Below are 22,218 nucleotides of genomic sequence, written 5' to 3'. Positions count from 1 at the left end.
TTGATATTCGATTTCTGTGGACTCTTATGAACATTTCAAGACCCAACATGAAGTATCAACTCATTGCTAAGGATCTCCACAACGACAATAAAGTTAGAATGGACCAAGGGAGGAGGAGGGTGAGGGGGGCTATTTTGTCCTAAGACACTAGGATATTTTTGATCTATATTCGCTAAACATATTTATTCCACCGAATGGTTGACATTGGATGACATTCCTGAGATTCTAAGTTTTCAAACGGTGTATGACATGACTATATCACTCAACTGAATGATGCCGAAAATTGACCCAGCATGTTGGGGGGAAGGGGTGGTGTAACTAAAACTTGCCTGCCGGCGGGATTTGACGATTAAGTGGTTAAAGGCATTTAAATGAAGTTAAGTGTTGGAGTTTGTATTCTTCAAAATTTTGACACCGATATTTTCCCTTTTTCTGTAAATTAATATCGGCTCCAAATATCGGTTATCGGCCCCCTTGACTACTAATAATCTGTATCGGTATCGGCCCTGAAAAAAACATCTGTCTATCTCTAACCACCTCCTCTCCCTCCGCTGTGTCCCTGCCTCGCTCTACCACCACCTCTCTCTCCTTGCTGTGTCCCTGCCTCGCTCTACCACCACCTCTCTCCTGCTGTATCCTGGCCTCTCGCTACCATCATGTCTCCCTAACCCTTTCCCTGCTGTGTCAGTGCCTCGATCTCTACCCATGCTCTTTCTCCCCCTGCTGGGAAATTGCCTCACTCTACCATCATGTCTCCGTCCTCACCCCCTGCTGTTTCCCTGCCTCGATCTCCCATCATGTCTCGCTCTCTCCATGCTGTGTCCCTGCCTCAGTCCAACATCATGTCCCTCTCCTCACTCCCTGCTGTGAACCTGCCTCGCTCTCCCATCATGTCTCACTCTCTCCCTGCTGTGTCCCTGCCTCGCACTACGAAAGCTGTCTCTCTCTTTCAATCCCTGCTGTGTCCCTGCCTCGCACTACCAAAGCTATCTCTCTCTCTCCCTGCTCTGTCCCTGGCTAGCTCTGCTAATGCTGGCTCTCTCTCCATGCAGTGTGGACGCTCGACCCACCCTGTCTTTCTCTCAACTAAGGATGGGCGATGTGGTCTAAAATCCATATTGCGATATACATTGCAGCCTCTTGCGATAACGTTATATATCACAATATAAAAATCATAAATTAACCATTTCAGAACAGGTTACATAGACCCTAAGGAAAGCAAAACTGCTAAATGTATTTAAAAAAAAGAGAAATATAGTATGTCGTTTTGAGAACCTTTATTGTTCAACACTGTAATCATTCAACATAATGTTGCATATAAATTAATTTCAATTCAAGTACATTAGCTGCAGGGACTTTAACAAAGAATAAGCGTTAAGTATTGGGTTTCTTTCCTTTAGTGCAAACCATTCTAAAAGGCACTACACTTAGTTTAAGTCCTTGGTTCTTAAATGTCACCCAAGATGCAGAGAATAGGTAAAACTGGTCTCCTTTTAGATAAGTACAGACACTGAACTGACAATTAGGGTTGGGTATGATTAATTGATGATCAATCATTGATTGTTAAGAATTTTGTCGATCACGTGATATTTTTTATCGATCAAATGGAGGTTGTGTTCCATAGTGTGAAAGCGGAACAGCCAAGCCGTTGCTTGTCTATTTGATACAGATTTTGTCTGTTTGAATTGATTCCCGTGTTTAGTGCGCACTAAACCAGTTTGGTCCCTTGGTGCGGACATTCTGGGCTGTTGTGAATTAAAGCCAGACCGATATAGAATTTTTAAGGCCGATACCGATACGAATATTTTGTGATTTAAAAATCCGATATGCCGATATATCGGCCGATATATATATATATATATATTTATATATAAAAAAAAAAATCCAGAAACGCGCAACAAAACAAACACATTTCCCTAACATTGGTTATTTGTAGTTATCCTTTAAATCCTTTTCACTCTCAGCTAACACGTAACAACAGCAAAACTGGTCATGGTAGTCATGAATTAAGTCATGCTTATCGACTTTAGAGAATTGATGGGGATGTTCTTTTAATTGTTATTCAAGCAATGTATGTCTCATGACAGTTGCCAACTTACCATGAACACACTTGCACACATGAACAACACCGATGATCTCCGTCGATCTCCGTCATTCACTCTGCCTAACTCTGGCTGAATCAGCGGGTTTGGGCGTTAGAGCGCCCTCTGGTGGACAAACCTTTTTATTATTTTTTATATTTTTTTATATTCATTTATCGGCCATTATAAATGCCGATACCGAATAGTTTGAAAAATGCCTAATATCGGCCGATAATATCGGCCTGCCGATATATCGGTCGGGCTCTATTGTGAATACAAACCATCAAACTCGGGAACGGACCAAACAGCCGGTCCGAGACCCAGCCGGAGGTGGTCTCGGTTCGCTTCAAAACGAACCCTGGTGCGAGGAGTTGGACCGGTCCGCAGATCAATATATATCTTGCTGGATATCCATGATTGTTAACTTTCACCGGCGCTCTCTCCCCCTTTTTTTTTTTTTCCTCTAACGCTTTACCCCGCCCCAGACCTTTTTGTCCAATGATTTAATGTTTTTTGCACACATGCGGGTTTGTTGAACTGCGGGTTTGCGAAAATTAAACCAATTTTTTTTTTTATTATTTTGCCTCATCAACATGCATTATCGTGATAGAGCGATAGAATTAATATCACTATCGTAGGCCATTTTTTATCGTTCATATCGTACATCGTTTATATCGCGCATTACTACTCTCAACCCGCTGTGTCCCTGCCTTACTCTACCTATCTACTACACTACTGTACTCAGGATGTAGGAGAAGACCTTTTACTGAGCTGCTTCGGAAGCTTCACATGTTCACACACCCAAAGTGATGGTAATTATAAAGTATCAATAGTAGTATATAATAGTATCAAGGCTGTATCCCTTCCCAGGTCAAAGTTGGAATTGATTGATATTGGAGTTTTTTGGATCAATCAATTTGAATGTCAGAGCGACATTCATTTTCTAACGACAGCATAGAAAACTTATCACTCAGCATTTCTCTCTTAACAGCTCATGAGCTTATTCATGACTTATTCTGATATATATTGTTGCGCACGTAGTCCCGGTCTGAACGCAGTGCTTTGCCAACGTATTACTTTTAACACTCCACCACTCCACCACCACGACTTTGATCAATTGTGAAATAATGGGCAGGAGGCAGAGCGCAACGTTCAGACGGGCTCCGTGTGTGCTCGGTAGATGGAGTGATATCAGAACTAAGATGTCCTGAAACGTAATGTCTAAAAACTGCAACCAACTGTAAATTGAAATGTTTCTGGTGTTGCACAATGTCCACCAGCCTCGTAAATCAGCAGGAGTGACGAGTGAATTTAAGACTAGATTTCTGTCTGTTTTACATGGATCTGATGTAAGTCTACAATCATAGAGCTAGAGAAATAATAACGTATTTCATGTAGGCTACGGTGTCTCGCCTTATTTGCTAAAGTGAAGCTGCGAGGGGAGCCTGATGAATGTACCCCTGCTGGACACAAGTCTCAGGACTCAGTGAGCTGTGAATGTGCAAAACAAAGCAGCTAAAATACATTTCTTAGAAAAAAAAAGAACATGCAAAGCGGTGAGTAAGAATCCTTAACCTCTGAACTTAACATGCATTTTTATAGAATCCAGGAAAAGAAAGCAATGCAAAGTTACAAGGTTTCACCTGCGTGCTAGAAAACCCTAGCCGCCAACTGTGTTGAGCAGTTCTCAGCGTCCACTCCCAAAGAGAGGCAGATGGAGGATCCCGCTAGCAGGCGTAACTGACATAGAGCAGCATAAGCCGGCTTTATCAAAAGCAAGGATGAAGCTCTAGCTTGCCGGTGAACACACCGAGTGTGCGACACTGACAACAGAAGTATGCGACGATAGATAAAGTCCACACAAGCACATGATATCACACATAACCTCCTCAATATATGCAAAGCATATAATAGAAAAGGGTTACATAACGAACAGCACATATTATCAATGGTTTGAGGACAGGATAGTGACGACACTGGGTAGAATCCGTGAACATAGTAAGGAACAACCGGTCCCACCTAATCTCAGCCTAACCCTGGAACCCGACCACGTGACAGGAGAGATAGGCTTAAGCGAAGAGCAACGTTACGAATCGGAACAGCTCAGAGAGACAAGCCTAAAGCTAAGCTGTTGAAGGAGACCCCGAGTCCAACACGGAGTGGCCGAGTGAGCCCCTGGTCATGTCCAGCATGTTAAAGCAGGCAAGGGGCCGGGGAAGACCATGACGCAGCCGTGCAAATGTCCGCCACGATACACCCTTGGGTAAAGCCGTCGAAGCGGCCATGTCCGTGTAGAGTGAGCTCTCACACCCAATGTTTAGGCTAAGCCCTACTGATTGTAGGCTAAGCAAACACCCTCCCATATCCAGCGAGACAGAGGCTGCTTAGGGAGGGAGCGCCCCTTGGCAGCGTCACCACACCACACCACACAAACAATTGTGTAGATCGGAACGCAGCCGAGAATTGCACAAACAATCACCAATGCCCTCATCGGACACAATAAATTGCATCGTCACTTCTGATTCACTAGAATGAGGCGGGGGAAGGTTATGCGTTTCTGATTCGTTCATATCAACAAAAAAATAAGGATCAGGGGTTGACACTAACGGTTGCCCGATTGCCCGGGGCAAGTAAAAAAAATGTTTGGGCAGGTTGAGATTTTTTCTGGTTGCCCGAATGGGCAAGTGGATTTTGGGTGGATTTTAATATAAAAGCTATTTATTCAAATGTTTTTAGAAACTGCAGACCAACCTTTTGTTCCGCAAAACCACACAAAATAGAAGTATTTAAAATTGATTGAATTGTCTTCTCTTCTCTCGGAAAGCGAGTTAACAGACACGCATCGCTTCAGTGCAAATATAGCCCCGCCTTCTGTCACTCACTCGCAGTGCGGTCTCTGGCAGGGCTAAAGGTTAGCCAACACAGCTAGCATCTCAAGTGCAGCACTTCCGCGAACGGTTTAGGTAGAAGTTAAATGGAGTAGTGATGGAGGAGTGCAGTTTGGAAGTACTTTGGATTGAGGCAAATTATCAAGGAAAGTCAAGAACACGGTTTTGGGTTTCATAACTGTGTACATGCACATAGCAATAGCGATCTTTTTCACGAATTGGACCCTCACAAACTACTGTATATATTACATGAAAGCTGAGCCTCCACTTATTCCAACAGTCCAAACCATATCATTCTGTGATTAAAACTCGCAAATAACAACTCAAGAAGAAACGTCCCCTTTTCTTTGAACAACCAAAAATGAAGTATTACCTTTGTGATTTTTGTCCACAAAGTTGATTCTGATCAAATAAAACCAACATAAACAGATTATCCAGTATCTGGTCCAAATTTTGCAACTTAACATGGTGTTTTCAATCAATGAATAAGAGAAGGTTTCTTAGGAAATAGGTAAATTGCCTTCAATCAGAAAACATATTCTTCAGCGCAATCTAGTGGCCATATATTTATTTGCGAGTGTTTGGCTTGGTGCATTCGATTGCCCTGAACTTTAAATAGAGGTGTCAAGTGTCAAAATTGTAAGATATCTACCTTTATTTGTGTCTCATAGTAAGACAGCGCTCCCAACTGATAACGACTAACTGATACTGATAATTATTTCAGGTGGAAATGTTATCTTTCACTTATGCTGTGTTCCATGGCTTTATTCACTTTAACCAAGTATTATCCCCATTGAATATTTCACTTGCACAACAATCTTTCTTTTGGCCCAAAGATGACATTATCGCCCTTGCAGTTGTGGAGATATAATCTATTTACTTTGGGTATGTTCTTTCCTGAAAAAAACTTTTCCCCTGATATCGAAAATGGTATAGAATATCGATCTTTTTCCAGGAATAGTGTTGAAGTTAGAAAATCCAGTATTGTGACTGACAACCCTACTAGAAACGCGATTGTGATTATTCAATTAGAACTACAAGAAACTTGAAAGTTAAAAAAGACATATCTCTGACATTTAGTTATGTAAATTTGCATCAAATCATGCAGGTCTACATATAACTTGGCGATAGCTTTAATAGGTTGCAACTGCCACTTCATGGCACGATGTGACCGCTCGATAAATAAGTAAACAAAGAGAAGTTTGTTATTTTTTAAACACAACATGTGTGGAAGCTAACACTCAGCTTCAGTCTGAGCTAGGATGATTTTTCTGAGCCCCCCCAAAACCAGGCCGGGTGCCTGGCAAAAAGTGGCCCGATCACGATTCTGATTATAATTTGGGCAAGTGAACATTACATTCGGGCAAGTTGAACCTGACCTGTACTTGCCCGATGGGCAAGTGCTTTTGAAACCTTAGTGTCAACCCCTGAGGATGTTACACAGAAAAGTTCTAAGTGCAAATCGCTCAAACATAGTGCTGGACCGGACTGAACCAGGGGGGGGGGCTATTGGTGCAACACTAATGTCTAGTTATATACATGCATGCGGTTGCAAGCCTTTTGCCCTTGCCTGAGTCGCCCCACCATGTGTTCCCCGGCGTGTGTCCAGGTGCGTAACCTGATGCTGAGCACCAGCGAGGAGACCCTGCAGGAGGCGTTCTCCTGCGTGCGCCCCGGCTCAGTGGAGCGTGTGAAGAAGCTGACGGACTACGCCTTCGTCCACTACCGCAGCCGGCAGGACGCGCTGGACGCCCTGCGCCTCATGAACGGCACGCTCATCGACGGCGCCCTGGTCACCGTGTCCCTGGCCAAGCCCGCGGCGGGCAGGGACTCAGGCGGCGCCACGTGGAGGCACGGCGGCGGGGGCGGGAACCGAGGCTACGTGGGGAGGAACCCTGCCATGGCGGGGGGGGGCAGAGGAGGTGGAGACGGCCTGTTTCTGTTTCAGCGCGAGAACGGAGGAGTGGAGGGGAGGAGATGCACCACCCCGGGGCCTCCCGGGCTTCTGCCGGCATGCCTGGGAAGCCCTGTGTACCTCGGTGGAGCAGGAGGTGAGGAGATCAACCTGCACTTTTCATGTATGGCTCAGAGGAAATATAATGTAGTTGTTGCTGAAAGGTTATGGGTTTGATACCCAATGTCCACAGTCTGACTGTAGTAATCCTATAGCCAGAGGCGCCCACTCACCCCTACCTGGTACTTTATGAGATATATCTGAAATCACTGTAAGTCCCTTATTCCCGAGAGCAGTTGGCTTTAGAACGTTGAAGGTGTTTTCGAGAGGTCAGTGCCAGGGCCAAGGTTATAATTGGTATAACTTTGAGCGCAGTTCCAAGCTCTCTGTGACTCCCAGGGTAGCGCCAACGCTGGGTTGAACTTGAACTTCAATGCTCAATGGCATCAGTGTCACTGCCAGCCAGGCGTATGACCCCCCCTTCTGACTAAACCTATTTGAAGTACAACGTCTCAAAGCGGTGCTGAGTGACAGCAATGGTTAGCGGTGTGATGTCCATGTATTGACGACGGACGATAGCAGACCTGCACTGGTTGTGAGGAGTAGCAGAATAGGTGACCGGGAGATAGCAAGGAAGGATGGGAGAGTAGAGGAGGAGGAGGGATGAGAGCAGAGGAGAAATAAGAGAGCAAAGGAGAGGGGAGAAGAGCGCAGTCGAGAGAGGAGGAGGGAGCAGGGGAGAGAGGAGGATATGGGGAGAAAGGAAAAGGAGATACCAGCGTCATGGTCGAGAGGAGTAGAGAGCTGGTTATAGATGAGGATTGAGCAGGTGAGAGAGGAGTAGAGGGCAGGGGGAAGGAGAATGAAAATAATAAACTTAAATGCACGCTCGAGGCCCACAAGGCAAACATTACATTACATACAAGAATACATTATATCAATATAAAAAGGAAAGAAAAAAGGCGAAAAATGGCACTCATGCCGGTGTTCCCAGATCTTAGAAGTGTACTTGACAGAGCTACGGCCTGGATCTGTCATCAGATCAATTATCTCATTTGTAGAGCGGTCTAGCCTGCTCATCAACATAAAGGTGGGGTTCCTCAACAGGGCCATGAAGGTTGTTAGACCCAGTTTATAGAAAGGATCACTGGCTCTAGTACTCCTTGGGGGGGATAGGAGTAGGAGATGACTGTACTGAATGTGAGCAGCGTAGAACAAGAAATAGGGCCCTGTAGCTCCGTGTCAGCCACCGGGCCCACCTTCTCCCTGCCATTGACAGACTAATGCCAGGAAAGTAATAATAAAAATAATATAATGATAATAATACATTTTATTTATAGTGCCCTTATCATCCGAAGATTTCAAAGGACTACATGTTAAAAAGTGGTGTTGTAAATATATAGTTTTTTTTTTTTTTAAACAAAAATAAAAAGGGGTTTAAAAACATCTAAGAGTGGAAGCCAAAGGTTTTCTTAAAAATAAATGTTTTAAGACCTTTTTTTAAAACAATCAGTGGATTGTGGTGCCCTCAAGGTGGCAGGGAGGGCGTTCCACAGGCGTGGGGCGGAAGCACTGAAGGCCCTAACTCCCATGGTCCTAAGTTTAGTCCTCGGTACGTGAAGGAGGTTTGAGTGAGTGGAGCGGAGGGAGCGTGTTGTGTTATGTTGGTTGGGACGTTCTTTGAGGTAGGGGGGGCATGTCCATGTATACATTGGTGGGTGAGGAGGGAAACCTTGTACTAAATCCTGGTGGAAACGGGAAGCCAGTGGAGTGAGTGGAGGATGGGGGTAATGTGCTCATGCTTGCACACTCATCAGGATCCTAGCTGCAGAGTTTTGTGTGTATTGGAGCCTCTGCAGGCTCTTGCTAGGGACCCCGATGCGTTACAGTAGTCCAGTCTGGAGGAGATAAAGGCATGAACCAGTTTTTCGGAGTCTGAGAGGGAGAGAATGGGGAGAATTGGAAATGTTGGCGAGGTGATAGAAGGAGATCTTGCAGAGGTGGTTGATATGGGATTCAAAAGTGAGTTGGGGTTCCATTTTTACACCAAGTTTTGTGATGGTTGATGAAAGAGGGATATTGGAGCCAGAAAAGCTGATGCTGGTTATGGTTAAGGATTTGGTCTGGTGTGAGGTGCCGACTAGGTTGGTTTTGGAGCTGTTGAGTTGGAGGAAATTGTGCTACATCAATACCTTTATCTCCTCCAGCCACGTGGTGAGTTTCGACGGAGATGACGGTAATGTTGAAGGTGGGGTGGCGTGGGGCCAAGGACTGACCTCTGGGGGACACCGCAAGTGACTGTGTGTGGGTTCGATTTGGAGGGACCCAGGGAGATGTATTCTGTCCGGTTTCTGAGGTATGATTGGAACCAACTGAGGGAAGTGCCAGTGAATCCAGTGCTGAGGTGGAGGCAGTTGAGAAGAATGTCATGGTTGACTGTGTCAAATGCAGCAGAGAGATCCAGAAGGATGAGGAGGGAGGGGGAGCCAGCATTGGATGACCTCAGGATGTTGTTTGTAACTCTACGTCTTTCAGTTTCTGTGCTGTGGGCGGAGTGAAAACCGGACTTGAATTTTTCGTAAAGTTTGTTTAGTTTGAGGTGGTCTTGAAGGTGGGTGGCAACTACTTTCTTAAGTACTTTGGATTTGAAGGGGAGATTGGAGATGGGCTTGTAGTGTGATAGGACTTCTGGGTCAAGGGTGTGTTTTTTGAGCAGTGGTCTGATTATGGCTTTCTTTAAGACGTGGCTGACGTGACCAGTTTGGAGAGAGTAATTTATAACAGATGTGATCAGGGGACTTAAGGCAGTGATATGGCTTTATACTAGGGAGGTTGGGAGGGGTTCCAGGACTTGTGTTCGGGGAACGGTTTTGGTGGGTGGACCGGAAAGAGCAGAGCGAATATGTGCAATCTTCGATGTGAAAAAATTAGTGGTGCAACGGTTCACGGGTTTCCCGTGATCCGTACGGATCAACCATCACGGTTCGGGACGCAAGTGATCCGCGGATCGGCTGATAAAAAAAAAAAGTTGTGCGTTGACGTGATCAGCGCATGTTCAGAGGACAATTCCGGTATTAACAACATCATCAAGTATCGTAGCGAAATACAGTTTCTGTTGTGTTTTATTTGGCGTTCCGTAAATCCCATTGAAATGTAAACCGGAACCGGAACCGGACGTGTTTAGGTTTGGTTGTAGTCAGTGTTAATTTTGTCAGCTATTTTAGATATAGTCTTCGTCTTAGTCTTTTGACGAAAATGCTTATTATATTTAGTCACATTTTAGTCATTGTTTTCCTTTGTAGTTTTAGTCTAGTTTTAGTCGACGAAAAGTCCTTACATTTTAGTCAACTTTTAGTCATTACTTTTAGTCAAAATGTTTTCTCTTTTTAAACCAGTTCAATTAGGCTAACCCTATTGAATGGACACCTGCCATGTTGTTCCACTCAAATAGAGTACTAAAGTGAAAACGTTACGTTGTCCTGGCAACCGGATTTTCAGTTCTAAACAACCGAACGAGAGGTGGCGTTCTCCATTGCTTATGTGTTGTTTCTTTCAAAATTAAAATAAATCAATTTCAAGAGGTGAAAATCACTACCAATCGAAAAATGTCGAGGCGTTCATTTATTCCCCTGGGGAATAAAAGGAAAAGTTTGTGAACGTTAGTTTTTTTAATATGAAGACAATCTATTCTCAATATTGCTTAAATCATTGGTAAAGCAAACTCACAAATCAATTCGCAAAAAGATTGTTCCTTTTCTATAAAAGGTTCGTGTGGCATAGGATTTCCCCTTCTAATTTGGTTTGTGTAGAACCGAAAATCTGTTGCTATTAAAACGTGACGTCACACTTTAGTACTCTTGTCTGTTCAGCCTTCAAAACGATAGCTGGTAAATTGTGAAAAATGCATTAAACTGTAATCAGAAAACGCGGTTATATGCTATAAACCCTATAGTATCTTGGGTATAAAGGCTGAGACGAATTTCAAAGTCCACCTTATGTTGAAGTATAGACCGTGGCGATTCCCATTGAAACGAATGGCGCGGTGATTTTCTTCAAAACGAGAGCCGGTAAATTGTGAAAAATGAATTAAACAGTAATCAGACAACGCGGTTATATGCTATAGACCCTAGTATCTGTGGAATAAAAACTGGGAAAAATTTTGAATCATAAATATGTACAATGCATAACGTTAGCTCATAGCTGAGTGAACTATACCCCCCGTTGCCAAGTCGTAGCTAAGGTCCGTCCTATTTACTGGAGGAGTGAACAGTTGCATAAGAACCTTACGGGAGTGTACTGATTGGAAAATATCGTGCATTTTGAATATCCAAATAGCACACCACTAACATTTTCGTCCTGTCTCGTCTTGTCAACGAAAACAAAATGACATTTTGTCATAGTTTTTATTATCAAAGATCTATTTTTAGTTCGTCAACGTCTCGTCTTAGTCACGGAAAAAAATTTCGTCATATTTTTCATTAACGAAATTAACACTGGTTGTAGTCTTTTCGCTCGGTTCGCCGTATCAACAGTAGGGCTAGAACCGAGCGAAAAGACTACAACCAACCCCCCTTGCAATGAGCAATGAGTCTCCCAACCGAAATCAATGGATTTACAAAATGCCAAATAAAACGCCACAGAAACTGTATTTCGCTACCAAACAAAAAAAAAAGAAGATAAGGATGTCTGCATTGCCTTGGGTGAGTGTAGACTCTAAACTCTCCCCAGGCAATGCAGACATCCTGAATTGTAAATCCAGGGTTACGGATTATTTACTATCCTATCCATGTTAAAAAGAAGAAGGAATAATGCCTCAGATTGCACATTTCTTAAATATTGACCATGCTTAAAGGAAGCAGGATTATTACCTAATTTTTCACTTTATTTTGTTTTTACACAGTTGAAGATTTTATTTAAAGTCACAATTGTCTTGTTATCTTTATTGTTGTCGTTGATCCGAAAAGGATCCGACCTGTGACTCAAAAACCGTGACACAATCCGAACCGTGAGCTTTGTGATCCGTTGCACCCCTCGAAAAAATCCATGAAATGATTGCACTGATCTTCTGTGGTAAGTGGGGGGATTGTGGTTTGAGAACATGGTTGAAAGAAAAGAAGAGTTCTGAATTTCCTGGATGGTTTCTGATGGCGTCAGAGTAAAAAAGGGACCTTGCCTCTTTAAGGGACTTTGAATATTGTAGTTGGCGATCAAAGTAGTGCCCAATTGTTTCTGTGATACATAAGAACATAAAAAGCTGGAAAAGTTTTGCAGTCAAACATGTCTTTAAAGTAAACTTTTGCGTCTCTTTACCTGCGTGGACTACTATGGATTTTGGCAAGCATCACAAACAGTGAATGGGGAACCAGATATCTTCCACGCAATGTTCGATAAATGGTGAAATAGCAGGCTGAAGACAGAGCGTTAGGTTCAGGCATCACGTGTACTCTGTAGAGAGTAAATGTCAGACCTGCTGTTTTCGTCTGTTCCCGTTAACAACTGATGTCACTTGTGAGCTATCCAACCATTACTTTCACGTTCCCAGCAAGCCTCCTACCCTAATTAGTTCAGAAGAAAAACACGTAAAAAATCTAAATAATATCAAATATATAGAGAATCAAAGATTCTTGCAAAACACCGGGGGAAACCCTGGGCAAAGGACTAGAGAGATGGAGGGAAAGGAGGGGGACCAGGGAAGAGGGGCAGAGAGCTGGAGAGAAAGGAGGGGGACCAGGGAAGAGGGGCAGAGAGCTGGAGAGAGAGGAGCAGGGACAAGGGGGGAGAGGGGGAGAGAGAGGAGGAGGGACCAGGGGGGAGAGGGGGAGAGAGAGGAGGAGGGACCAGGGGGGAGAGGGGGAGAGAGAGAGAGGAGCAGGGACCAGGGAAGAGGAGCAGAGAGCTGGAGAGAGAGGGGCAGGGACTGGGGGGGAGAGGGGCAGAGAGCTGGAGAGAGGAGCAGGGACCAGGGGGGGAGGGGGGGAGAGCTGGAGAGAGAGGAGCAGGGACCAGGGAAGAGGAGCAGAGAGCTGGAGAGAGGGGCAGGGACTGGGGGGGGGAGGGGCAGAGAGCTGGAGAGAGGAGCAGGGACCAGGGGGGGAGGGGGGGAGAGCTGGAGAGAGAGGAGCAGGGACCAGGGGGGGAGGGGGGAGAGCTGGAGAGAGAGGAGCAGGGACCAGCGGGGGAGGGGGGGAGAGCTGGAGAGAGGAGCAGGGACCAGGGGGGGAGGGGGGGAGAGCTGGAGAGAGAGGGGCAGGGACCAGGGAGAGAGAGAGAGAGGGGCAGGGACCAGGGGAGAGAGAGAGAGAGGGGCAGGGACCAGGGGAGAGAGAGAGAGAGAGAGGGGCAGGGACCAGGGGAGAGAGAGAGAGAGGGGCAGGGACCAGGGGAGAGAGAGAGAGAGAGGGGCAGGGACCAGGGGAGAGAGAGAGAGGGGCAGGGACCAAGGGAGAGAGAGAGAGAGAGGGGCAGGGACCAGGGGAGAGAGAGAGAGGGGCAGGGACCAAGGGAGAGAGAGAGAGAGAGGGGCAGGGACCAGGGGAGAGAGAGAGAGGGGCAGGGACCAAGGGAGAGAGAGAGAGAGAGGGGCAGGGACCAGGGGAGAGAGAGAGAGGGGCAGGGACCAAGGGAGAGAGAGAGAGAGAGAGGCAGGGACCAGGGGAGAGAGAGAGAGAGGGGCAGGGACCAGGGGAGAGAGAGAGAGGGGCAGGGACCAAGGGAGAGAGAGAGAGAGAGGGGCAGGGACCAGGGGAGAGAGAGAGAGATGGGCAGGGACCAGGGGAGAGAGAGAGAGAGGGGCAGGGACCAGGGGAGAGAGAGAGAGAGAGAGGAGCAGGGACCAAGGGGGAGAGCTGGAGAGAGAGGAGCAGGGACCAAGGGGGAGAGCTGGAGAGAGAGGAGCAGGGACCAGGGGAGAGAGGGAGAGGAGCAGGGACCAAGGGAGAGAGGAGTAGAGAGAAGGAGGAGGAAGAGAAAGGTGAAGGATAGAGGAAGAGAGGGATGGGGGGACTAGAGAGAGGGAGTTAAGAGAAAAAGAAAGGTGTATGTTACAGGTCTTCCCTTTATTGCTCCATGTCTTGCTCTCTCAGCTCTCCGCTGCCTCTCTCATTCAGTGGAGGGGCTTAAATAGTCTGCTTCTTGTATATTTCCATACCCTGCTTTTGTATGTATTTCGGTCCGTTGTCTCAAGGACAGACATGTCTTTATAACTTCTTATTCCACGGGGGTCGACTAAAGATTTTTCTTACTCTTCAAACCATGCATTATAAACCGATACAAGGTTTCCACACAGAAAATGATAGGACAGAGAGGGAGATGGTAGTAAAGTAAGAGAGGGGAGGGAAAATATGATTAAAAAAAGTGTGTGATCCAGACGAACTGAGATGTTGAATCGTGTGGATAGCTTTAATTTTTCACTCACTCGTGCCTGCCTCTGTGTGAACGCCCGTGTTTTACTCTGTCTATCTTACAATCGTATCATTGTCAGTATTTCGTTCTTTCTGTCTTCCTGGACTAAAGAACTCTCAATTCGTAGATACAATCCCTGATATGAGTTGTGTGGGTAGGTATGTATTAGGGATGGGCGTGAGGAATCGATTGCTCAAGTACTTCTCGTTGCAAATTAACTCGGTTGGTGGACAGGCAAACTCGAGTTTGCATATACACACACAGACAAGTTTTCTGAAGCAAATGTATACATTTTCTATGCGGCGCCACTGGCGCGTGCCGTGTGCTCAAAGCAAATGAAATGTATCAAATTTCTGTGGCGCGTGCTAAGCCGTGTGCACAACGCCAGAATTCAAAAAGTTAAGAGATTGCGGTGAGAGCTAAGCGCAGCGAAGTATTGAAATACTTTACAGAAATAGGAGATCATAAGGTGAAACATAAAATATGTAATAACTAAGTACTATGCGGCAACATATGCACCTGAAACGCAACAGTGAGTTCGGGAAAGCAGACCCGCAGAAACCAAGTGTGTCGGCTATTTTCACCGCCACAAGACGCAGCTGTAATCCCGGCCGTGTATAGAAGATCACAACCCTCGGTATCTTTTTAGTTCATTTTCTGCCGTTTTATTTGCTGCTTTAAACTATTTGCAATGGTAAGGCTACTTGTTTCGTTATTATTTTTTTTTAAACCGTTACAGGCCTTAGTTAAACGTGATTTAAATTTTGAGACGCAAATTTTCTTTTTGTAAGGAAAATGTGTTTTGAACTGTTTATATTGAGAATAAGCATTACATGTTTGGTTGGTAATATTGCCGTTCATCATTAGGCCTTTTCCTGATGCAGATGCGTTGCATTCTAAAAATAGATTAGTTTTAAACCTGTACTCGATTGATCCTCGAGGAATTCACTCGAGTTTGGAATTTACTACTCGTGCCCATCCCTAGTATGTATGTGTGGGTGTGTTTATGTGTGTGCTTCTGTATATCAGGGCTGTACGCTTACTTTTTAAAATGGTAGCACTGGTGCTAGCAAGCAAAAAAATTCAGTAGCACAAAAATAATTTTGGTAGCACACATACTATAGTCAAAAAAATTAAAATTATTCAGATATAACTATATGAACAGAATAGGACGTGTATATACAAAAGTAACACAATATGAACAAATTTAACAACAGTAAAGTGACAATGAACATATTAAATAGTAAAGTGACTATGAGAGCCTCTTTTAAAAGATCAGCAGCCAGAAGTGGTGAACACATTCAACAAAATTAAGTAATTATTACAAATTTAACAAACACTTATTTATTAACCTCTGATGTTCTTTCCCCTGCCTTGAGGCAATATTTACAAAACATAGACTTTTTGGATTGATCGTAGACCAGCGAATTGAACGTTTTTAACCACTGGGGGTTAAACCTGTACGTTTTCCCGTTGGCCGAGACGGAGTTATGGGTGGAGTCGGCTTCGTCCGAAGGTGCCGGTTCCGTGCTTGTGGATGCCGAGTCAATCTCTTCCATATGTGGATTTTTTTCCAAGTTTCCATCTTTATTTGATGAAGAAGAACTTCCGAATACAGAGAAATACCTTTTAATTTTTCTGTTTTGCTTAAAAAGTGAATTTCCCGCGACCGTTACAAAGCCTCTTCCTCAACGTGTGAATGTTCGGGAAATGTAGTTTTTTAGTAGTTCAGCGGAACTGGCGAGCCTATAATTCAAAATACATTTCCCTACATGCATCGCTCCCATCATGCTCCCACACACTCGCGCTTAGCAGTGCCATTGAAAGTCGTACAGAAAGACGTATTTTTTTTCGGCACGGGTTCTTCTCACCCTTTCGCACCGGTGCGAGTGGACTTGTATTTATCTTCGCACGTTATATATTTTAATAGCTAATGTGATCAAAACTGTCGCACTGTACAGCCCTGTATATGGATTGGTATGTCATAATCTCTGTTTACCGGTGTGTTAGAAGGTAGGTGGGTGTGTGCTGGAAGTGTTGAGGCGTGTATTTGTGTGTGTCTATATTTGTATGTGTGTTTGTGTGTTTGAAAGTGTATGTAAAGGTATGTTTGTGTTTGTGTGTGTATTGGTAACTCGTTATCTCTGTGTGTCGGTGTGTGTGGGTGTGTGTCTGTGTTTGTGTGTCATTACGTGTTAGCCCATTCATAGAAGATAAATTCATACGAGATGAGATACACACATGAATGATATTTGAGAAGAGATTATCACAGCTTTTCCCCCAGCCAGCCCATCATAGCTGTCAACCCGGATGTTTATCCCACCATGACCTGTCTGTTGCTGTTAGAGACGTGACAAGTTAAGTCTACTTCCATGTCTGCTTTAAAAGCTTCTTTCTGCTGCACGGACCTCACTGGTCTATCCTTGCCCAAGAACACTTGGCCAGGAACTATGCTAGAATGGATCCTTGTACCTTCTAACCATTGGGTTGCCGGGCTAAGAGAATCATATCCAAGCTTGGCTTGGTGTTTTTTTGCTATCAAACGAAACAGGCTTTAACACTGCATTTATGTCTGTCCAATAGGGCTGGCCCGAATTATTCGAATATTCGAATACTCGTTCGGAAAATTTGTATTCAAAGCTTAAATCAGTATTCGGAGCTTCGTTTTTTTTTTTTTTTTTTTTCACGTACGTGACGTTACCAGAGCGAGGGAGCCAAACTAGAAGCGTCAGCAACACCAAGCAGAGAAGCGAGAGAGGTGAAGGAAGAATAGATATCTTGTTTCCCTTTACTTTATAACACAACATTAGCGGGATCTCTGGAAGAAAAGTAATACTTAGCGAAATGCTAACCTTAGCTTAGTTGTTTGTTTACGTTCGCTGTACAGCGCCGCGCCAATCTGCTGTGACTGGCTTGCTGCAGAGCGTGAGCGTCTTGGGAATACCCGGTCAATATAATGGATATAATATGGACACATAAGACAATCAATATTCGGTATTTGTTATGGATTTATAGTACGGAAAACGTTTCCGAATACGTACTACCGCCACAGTATACAACGGTAGGTCACTACGTTACCAGACTACGAGTCTGGTAACGAAGAAGAGATGGCTGACCCGACACTACCAACAGCGGCTTAGAAAGACGTCATAGAAAGCGGCGAAAAACGAGACATTAAAAAGAGTAAAAAAGTAAAGTAAGTAATTAAGTAAAAAGAGACATTTTTAATTTAATAGCAACGATGACAAGACGGAAAACAGGTAACTTATCAAGGTAATTTTGCCGGCATCTGAGGGGAGACACGTCATCTCCAAGAGTTTCGGCGGTGTTCGGAAGCGTTCAGAGGCGTTCTACGCATAGCTGTAGACCGTTCTAGGCGTTCTACACATAGCTGTAGACCGTCAAGTAGTAGACACTGAACATAAATAGTATGTACTAAGTATTCGGATTCAGCCCAGGTATTACTGAAGGCATTTAATGGTCAAAATAATATTAATAAATATTCGAATATATTTGAATATTAATATTAATAAACAAACAAACTTCGAATATGATTTTTGGGCAAAAGTCAAAGCCCTAGTGTGTGTGTGTGTGTGTGTGTGTGTGTGTGTGTGTGTGTGTGTGTGTGTGTGTGTGTGTGTGTGTGTGTGTGTGTGTGTGTGTGTGTGTGTGTGTGTGTGTGTGTGTGTGTGTGGTCTCATGCAGCAGTGGTTTGTTGGTTTGTTATCTTGTACCTGCATGTTGTCTGTCTCAAATGTATTCAAAGATTTTGCCGGTTGTTAAGACCCCAGGTTAATGTCAACGTTGTCTATGTCTAGATGTATATCAGCTATGATTTTAGTCAACTCAACCCCTTTGTGGTTTAGCCGCATTCTGAAATTGGGAAGTGGCCATCCATTGACATCCACTTTATCTAAAACAATTGTTTAGCAGCACCCATCACTAGTCAATATTAGGTTGAGGGTTGAATGGCCTTTTCACTTGCACGATTCATATTGGATGTTCTGACCAAATTAATTTAGTTTGTCTTATTCTTTTTGTCTTTCTTTTACGTGTCGATTAATCATTAAGTGCCTGATGTAAAACAACCATAAGAACCACCAATCCCAAACTATTTTGGTTGTCAGTCATGATGCGTCTGGTCTCTCATCTGCTCTCTGAGTTGGAGGTGGCGCTCAGGCAGCGCCTCCACGTACACAAGGCTGACAGCGCCAGGGGGAGATAACATCATACTCAAGGCTAATCGATGTTTCAATAGTCTTTTAGGACAGAATAATTCCAGCCATAAAGTTGAAATCTGGGCAAGAAATCTCGCAAAAAAGAACTGTGACATTCAAATTCCAATTGGTCTTTGACAGGGTGAACGAGAATGATTAGACTGTTATTATATCAGTGTTAGATAATGGTCCTAAAATGATAATAATATAGTTTATAGCAATTATTTCAACAAAAGTAGTTATCGTGACAAGCCTATTTGCTGTGATAATGGCTGCGTTTTAGCCATTTTAATTCTGAATTGTAACTGAAGAGCAACCTGTCAATAAGTTTAAAGGGTAAGTGTTTTCAATTGATTGAATGTACCATAGGCATTCTGTGTTCACACGCCACTTAGCATGCGAACGGGCTTAGAGACAGACTGAGCAGTTAGAATTCTTGACTGTCGTGGTTATTTTTTGTTCGAATGGCGATGTACGATATTATAACGATATTTTGAACGGATAAAGTGTGTAGTTTTAACTCAACGCCACAAGTATTGACCATCAACCATTAATTTAGGTTTATTATATTTTTTTGCTCGACGAAGCACAGTTGTGCTTTAACAACAGATATATAAGGGTAAATGTATAGAGCGCTGGTCATTATCGGGAAAATAAGCCCCGACAGGGCAAACAGGTCACCGACGCGCAGAGGAGGTGTCTTGCTTTGCCCTGAAGGGGCTTATTTTCAATAATGACCGACGACGTTCTATACATTATCCCGCTTATTACACGGCTACTTGCCTAAATGAAAAAATAACTTCATGCTGTGTCTTTTTACAATTTATTTGTAACCAGCATTCGTAGTGTTGATCAGCAGAGAAATAGTCTGCCAAAGACGTTGACGTCGCATAGCAACCGAAGACGCTGGAGTTGACAAGTTACCGGACTATTTGCGGAGTGATACCAAAGACGTCATCGGAGACAAAAAATCCTGTTTTCCTTGACAGCCTCTTCTATAATATGAATGATTTTAGCTTGTGTGTGCCCGCGATAAATCACACACAAGCTAAAATCATTCAAATTAATGTGCTTTATTTTTATCTTGCACTATTGGGGCACGTACTACTTTCTTGGGCTCCGCCTCTGACTACGAGATGGTTAGTGTTACAACTTTCTGCTGTCGGCTCCCAGACACGTTCCCTCCAGGTCCGATGATCTCTCAGGGGCAACACACCCTTCACTTTGACCGGCAGTGGGTCTGCTTATAGGTCGGAATGAAGCGGCCACCGATTCTTGCCGGGTGCTTTATTCTTTTACACACATCCGGACTCGATCATTACTTCACTAAACTTACATGCACGCTACCGCTCGCTCGTCCACTGCACTCACACGCTGACCACACACACACACACACACACACACACACACACACACACACACACACACACACACACACACACACACACACACACACACACACACACACACACACACACACACACACACACACACACACACACACACACACACACACAGTGATACGCGCACCAGATACTTTCTCGTGCGAACGAGATACTTTCTCGCACTCACGAGAAACGTTTTGTTGTGATGCGAAACGTCCGTGGGTGGGAGAACGCTACGTACGGGGGGGGGGGATTGAGCAGCTGAACATGGTTTGTATGCTCAGAGAGCAGCGGTCAGCTTTATAAAATAGCGCTCGCAAGGCAACATCAAAATAATAAATAATATACCGGTATGGCGATATTGTCTCAACTACATATCGCTTTTCAAAAATATACTGGTATAATTTTAAAACCGGTATATCGCCCAGCCCTACTTCGACCCACCCAATGGACTGGCTCCTGAAAACCCTACTTGGTCTTGGCAAACTGGCCAAATTTAAATGCAGATTAAGATCTTTGAATTTTATTCTTTGTTTGGTTTCAGTATTACGCTAAAGTCCCTTGGAATAAAAGGGTCTAAATGCTAAGTGACTGAACTGGAAAATAATGCCCAGATCTCTAACCCGGGGCCTGTCTCTCCCCAGGGTCGGGAGATGGGGCTCAGAGGGTGTTCCCCCTCCCTCCGGGTACGCCCCTCTCCCCAAGCAGCCTGCAAGCCCTGAAGCCCTACCAGATGTCCAGTTACGTCAGCCTCCTGGAACACTTCTGCTATCTGCATTCTTGGAGCCCTCCAGACTACTACCTCTTCTCCACCCCTGGGCCCAAGATACTGCTAATATTTAAGGTTGATATATAGTATAGAGCTGGAATACTAATTGCACTGCACCTTGAGACCCAAGATACTGCTTTTATAATTATATTTTATCTATTCATAACTATAAAGGAAGAATATAGAAACAATCTCAACACACAAAAAAAGTCATGACTGCATATATACAAGGTCAGACAATACTCAATATTGTTTTGGTCAAGTTTCAGTATAAATGAATATAACCAATGAATTCCATTAAGGTAATGCAATAATGAAAACTGCTGGCAACAGATTTCAAATGCAAGACTGTTTATTCAAGTACCCAAGAAACAACAACCAAAAAAGTCAAATAAAAAGGGAGCCCTCTTTCTTAAGTAAACTTGCTTCAATTGCTCATCAGCATCAAAATAATTGCACTTTTGTAAACAACGACAAAAAAAAAACGCAGCTTTGACGATCCCAAAATCGTAATGCTTGAGATCGCGATTTTCGGTCGAAAACGATAGATCGTTCAGCCCTACCCAACACCATTATTTAATAATAACACTATTAGGCAGAGAGAATGAGACAGAGCTAGATGTAGCATAGAAGTTGTTGCAGATCAATCAATTTCCCATTCAGCAGACCTTTCGTGTCACTTTGTAAGAGGACAGAGATGGCTTGGTTCATTTATACAATATGTTGCTTTAAATTACCTTATTTTCTATACATTTTCAGCTTGATGAGGCATTTTTGTCCCTAGTGTCCCTACTAAAAACAACGCTCTTTGCAGCAAAGATCAACTACTACTCCTAAATATATCAAGATTGAGAGTATTAATCCAGAAAGATACATATATATTTTTAGTGCTGTCTATTTAACGCGTTATTAACGGCGTTAACACAAACGTTTTTTCACCTGCTGTCTAGCAACAACTAGTCACGTTAGAAAAACTACAACACCATACCGGATCTAGCTACACCGGAAACAAAACAACAAGCACGCCGCACAAACTTGTTGAGGCAAGCAATGATACGGAGTGGATGAAAAACTCCTTAAAACTATGTGTGTTCGTGTGTCACTCTGTTCGAGCCTGCACGTGAGTTCAATGCTGTTGCGTCTTTCCGACCAATCGCAGTTCAAGGCTGACCTGGGCTCTACCACTTCGGGAGGGGCCGCTCAGTTACTCCCCAAAATCGTCTTGGTTGCGACGTTGACAGTTTGTGCGTGTTGCGTCTGTTGAGTGAGTGAGAGGTTGCGGGCGCACAGCTCAGGCTGCCGGACGGCGCTGCAAGGAACTTTTATAAATGCAATATTGTTATCCCTCAGTAATCAGTAAGTCAGCCCGAAATGTAACAGGTCATCGGGAATTCTCCCGACTCTCCCAATTAGCACTCCGCCACCGCGTGTGTGTGTGTGTGTGTGTGTGTGTGTGTGTGTGTGTGTGTGTGTGTGTGTGTGTGTGTGTGTGTGTGTGTGTGTGTGTGTGTGTGTGTGTGTGT

General features: G+C 44.1%; 1 protein-coding gene across 1 annotated transcript in view; it reads left to right on the top strand.

Annotated features, from left to right (window-relative positions):
• rbm46 (RNA binding motif protein 46) overlaps window positions 1-22,218 on the top strand; it is a 56,430-nt gene that overhangs the window by 11,839 nt on the left and 22,373 nt on the right. Inside the window, exons 7-8 of the mRNA XM_056575655.1 lie at window positions 6,579-7,020; window positions 20,571-20,770. Of these exons, the coding sequence (XP_056431630.1) occupies window positions 6,579-7,020; window positions 20,571-20,770 (642 nt within the window). The remainder of the gene's footprint in view (window positions 1-6,578; window positions 7,021-20,570; window positions 20,771-22,218) is intronic.

Source organism: Gadus chalcogrammus, chromosome 17 (assembly GCF_026213295.1).
Source record: "Gadus chalcogrammus isolate NIFS_2021 chromosome 17, NIFS_Gcha_1.0, whole genome shotgun sequence".
Classification (NCBI taxonomy): domain Eukaryota; kingdom Metazoa; phylum Chordata; class Actinopteri; order Gadiformes; family Gadidae; genus Gadus; species Gadus chalcogrammus.
This window is presented reverse-complemented; position numbering and strand designations above follow the sequence as displayed.